The sequence below is a fragment of the Nansenia antarctica genome (genome assembly GCF_963989245.1).
Source record: "Nansenia antarctica genome assembly, chromosome: 2".
In the NCBI taxonomy this organism is placed as follows: Eukaryota; Metazoa; Chordata; class Actinopteri; order Argentiniformes; family Microstomatidae; genus Nansenia; species Nansenia antarctica.
This window is the reverse complement of record NC_137675.1, coordinates 30004028-30006527: the sequence shown is the minus strand read 5'-3', so window position 1 is coordinate 30006527 and position 2500 is coordinate 30004028. Positions and strand designations below refer to the sequence as shown.

The following is a 2500-nucleotide window of genomic DNA, read 5'->3' as shown; positions in this document are numbered from 1 at the left end:
CTCAGGTGCGTTCAGTTACCACCTCCATTACGCACAGTATTTACACAGAAACCATAATAATAATAATAAATAAATCATAAATAATACAAATAAATAATAAAGAACAATAAAATAAAAGGCACACGAAACACGCTCTCTGTTAACGAAGCGGTGTTTAACTCACCATGTTTGGAGGGGTTCACTTCGATGATGGTTAGGATTTTATCCAGGTATCCCTGAGACTGTGAAAAGAACAAAAGAACAATATTATATATTATATTTACCTGCCCGTAAACAGCCCGTATGAGGCATTCCATGAGTGCCGATATACAATATAACAGCACTGGGACTTTTAACTATATGTATCACTCCGCCGCACAGGTGTTCTATTAAATGACCGTTAATTAGACTACATTAACAGTCGTTATCTATCAGATTATCTATCAGTGTGTTGGTTTCAAACAAAGATGGATATATTTCCAAATATAACACTGAGTTGAACACTCACCACCACTTTCATAGATCTCTCCACTCCATCCTGGTACTGGTACACGTTGTCGGAGGCTTTGACCACGATGGTGTGTAGTCCCAGCTCCTGGGGGATGATGATGAAGGGGACCACCCGGGAGGTCATGGGCTCCAGCTTCACCGTCTGACGGTACTTCCCCTTCTTACTGGCCGAACTGCAGATGTCCAGGTTCTCCATCAGCTCCACGCGCACCTGGGGGAAGGAGAGGGAGTTATAGTCTAGTTACCTGGGGGGAGGAGAGGGAGTCATAGTCTAGTCATCTAGTTACCTGGGGGGAGGAGAGGGAGTCATAGTCTAGTTACCTGGGGGGAGGAGAGGGAGTTATAATCTAGTTACCTGGGGGGAGGAGAGGGAGTCATAGTCTAGTTACCTGGGGGGAGGAGAGGGAGTCATAGTCTAGTTACCTGGGGGGAGGAGAGGGAGTTATAGTCTAGTTACCTGGGGGGAGGAGAGGGAGTTATAGTCTAGTTACCTGGGGGGAGGAGAGGGAGTCATAGTCTAGTTACCTGGGGGGAGGAGAGGGAGTCATAGTCTAGTTACCTGGGGGGAGGAGAGGGAGTCATAGTCTAGTCATCTAGTTACCTGGAGGGAGGAGAGGGAGTCATAGTCTAGTCATCTAGTTACCTGGGGGGAGGAGAGGGAGTCATAGTCTAGTCATCTAGTTACCTGGGGAGAGGAAAGGGAGTCATAGTCTAGTTACCTGGGGGGAGGAGAGGGAGTCATAGTCTAGTTACCTGGGGGGAGGAGAGGGAGTCATAGTCAAGTCATCTAGTTACCTGGGGGGAGGAGAGGGAGTCATAGTCTAGTCATCTAGTTACCTGGGGGGAGGAGAGGGAGTCATAGTCTAGTTACCTGGGGGGAGGAGAGGGAGTCATAGTCTAGTTACCTGGGGGGAGGAGAGGGAGTCATAGTCTAGTCATCTAGTTACCTGGGGGGAGGAGAGGGAGTCATAGTCTAGTTACCTGGGGGGAGGAGAGGGAGTCATAGTCTAGTTACCTGGGGGGAGGAGAGGGAGTCATAGTCTAGTTACCTGGGGGGAGGAGAGGGAGTCATAGTCTAGTTACCTGGGGGGAGGAGAGGGAGTCATAGTCTAGTTACCTGGGGGGAGGAGAGGGAGTCATAGTCTAGTTACCTGGGGGGAGGAGAGGGAGTCATAGTCTAGTTACCTGGGGGGAGGAGAAGTTATCTGTCTAGTCAGCTATTATTATTATTATTATTATTATTATTATTATTATTATAGGCTAAGGCTTTGGAATGCTCTGCCCTTGGATCTTAGATCAGCGGTCTCGGTCGAGGCTTTTAAAAAACAGCTAAAGACTGTCTTGTATAGACAGGCTTTTGGATAGCCCCAAGGGTCTGTCTTTCTGTGTCCTGTTGATATTGTTGTACACCTGTTGTCTGTTACGTGTTCTTATTTTCACTTGTTTGCCTATTTCAACCTGCTATGACTTCCGCTCTCTTATTATGTTTTATTATGTTTCTTCTTTATTACGTTCTCTATATGTAAAGCACTTTGTGACCCTTGGTCTGGGAAAGGTGCTGTACAAATACATTTTACTTACTTACTTACTATTATTATTACTATATTATTATTCTATTATTCTTTTTATTCTATTATGCACTCACATCTAGTGTGTCTAGCTGGTAGTTAACTCACATTTAGTGTGTCTAGATGGTAGTTGTGAAGAACTGCTTTGATCTCCAGTTGCTCGTTGCGCACGGCAGAGTAGGGCAGCTTCAGGTCCATGAAGAAATCCTTCAGCACGATCATCTCAAACGCATCAGCCACACAGATCCCTGTTCAGACACACAGACAGACAGACAGACAGACAGACAGACAGACAGACATTTGTGTTTTGCGGGACAAAGAGAGACAGATCGGAGTCCTTACCATTAGAGGCAGACAGGCAGACAAACACACAGACATACAGACAGACAGACAGACAGACAGACAGACACACAGACAGAGAGACAGACAGACAGACAGACAGA

General features: G+C 46.1%; 1 protein-coding gene across 1 annotated transcript in view; it reads right to left on the bottom strand.

Annotated features, from left to right (window-relative positions):
* The window catches only part of LOC308150101 (complement C3-like), a gene marked incomplete at its 3' end in the record, with an annotated part of 82843 nt that overhangs the window by 36497 nt on the left and 43846 nt on the right, over positions 1-2500 (bottom strand). Inside the window, exons 16-18 of the mRNA XM_080522966.1 lie at positions 2166-2305; positions 488-700; positions 164-221 (exon numbers count right to left, since the gene is read on the bottom strand). Of these exons, the coding sequence (XP_080379092.1) occupies positions 164-221; positions 488-700; positions 2166-2305 (411 nt within the window). The remainder of the gene's footprint in view (positions 1-163; positions 222-487; positions 701-2165; positions 2306-2500) is intronic.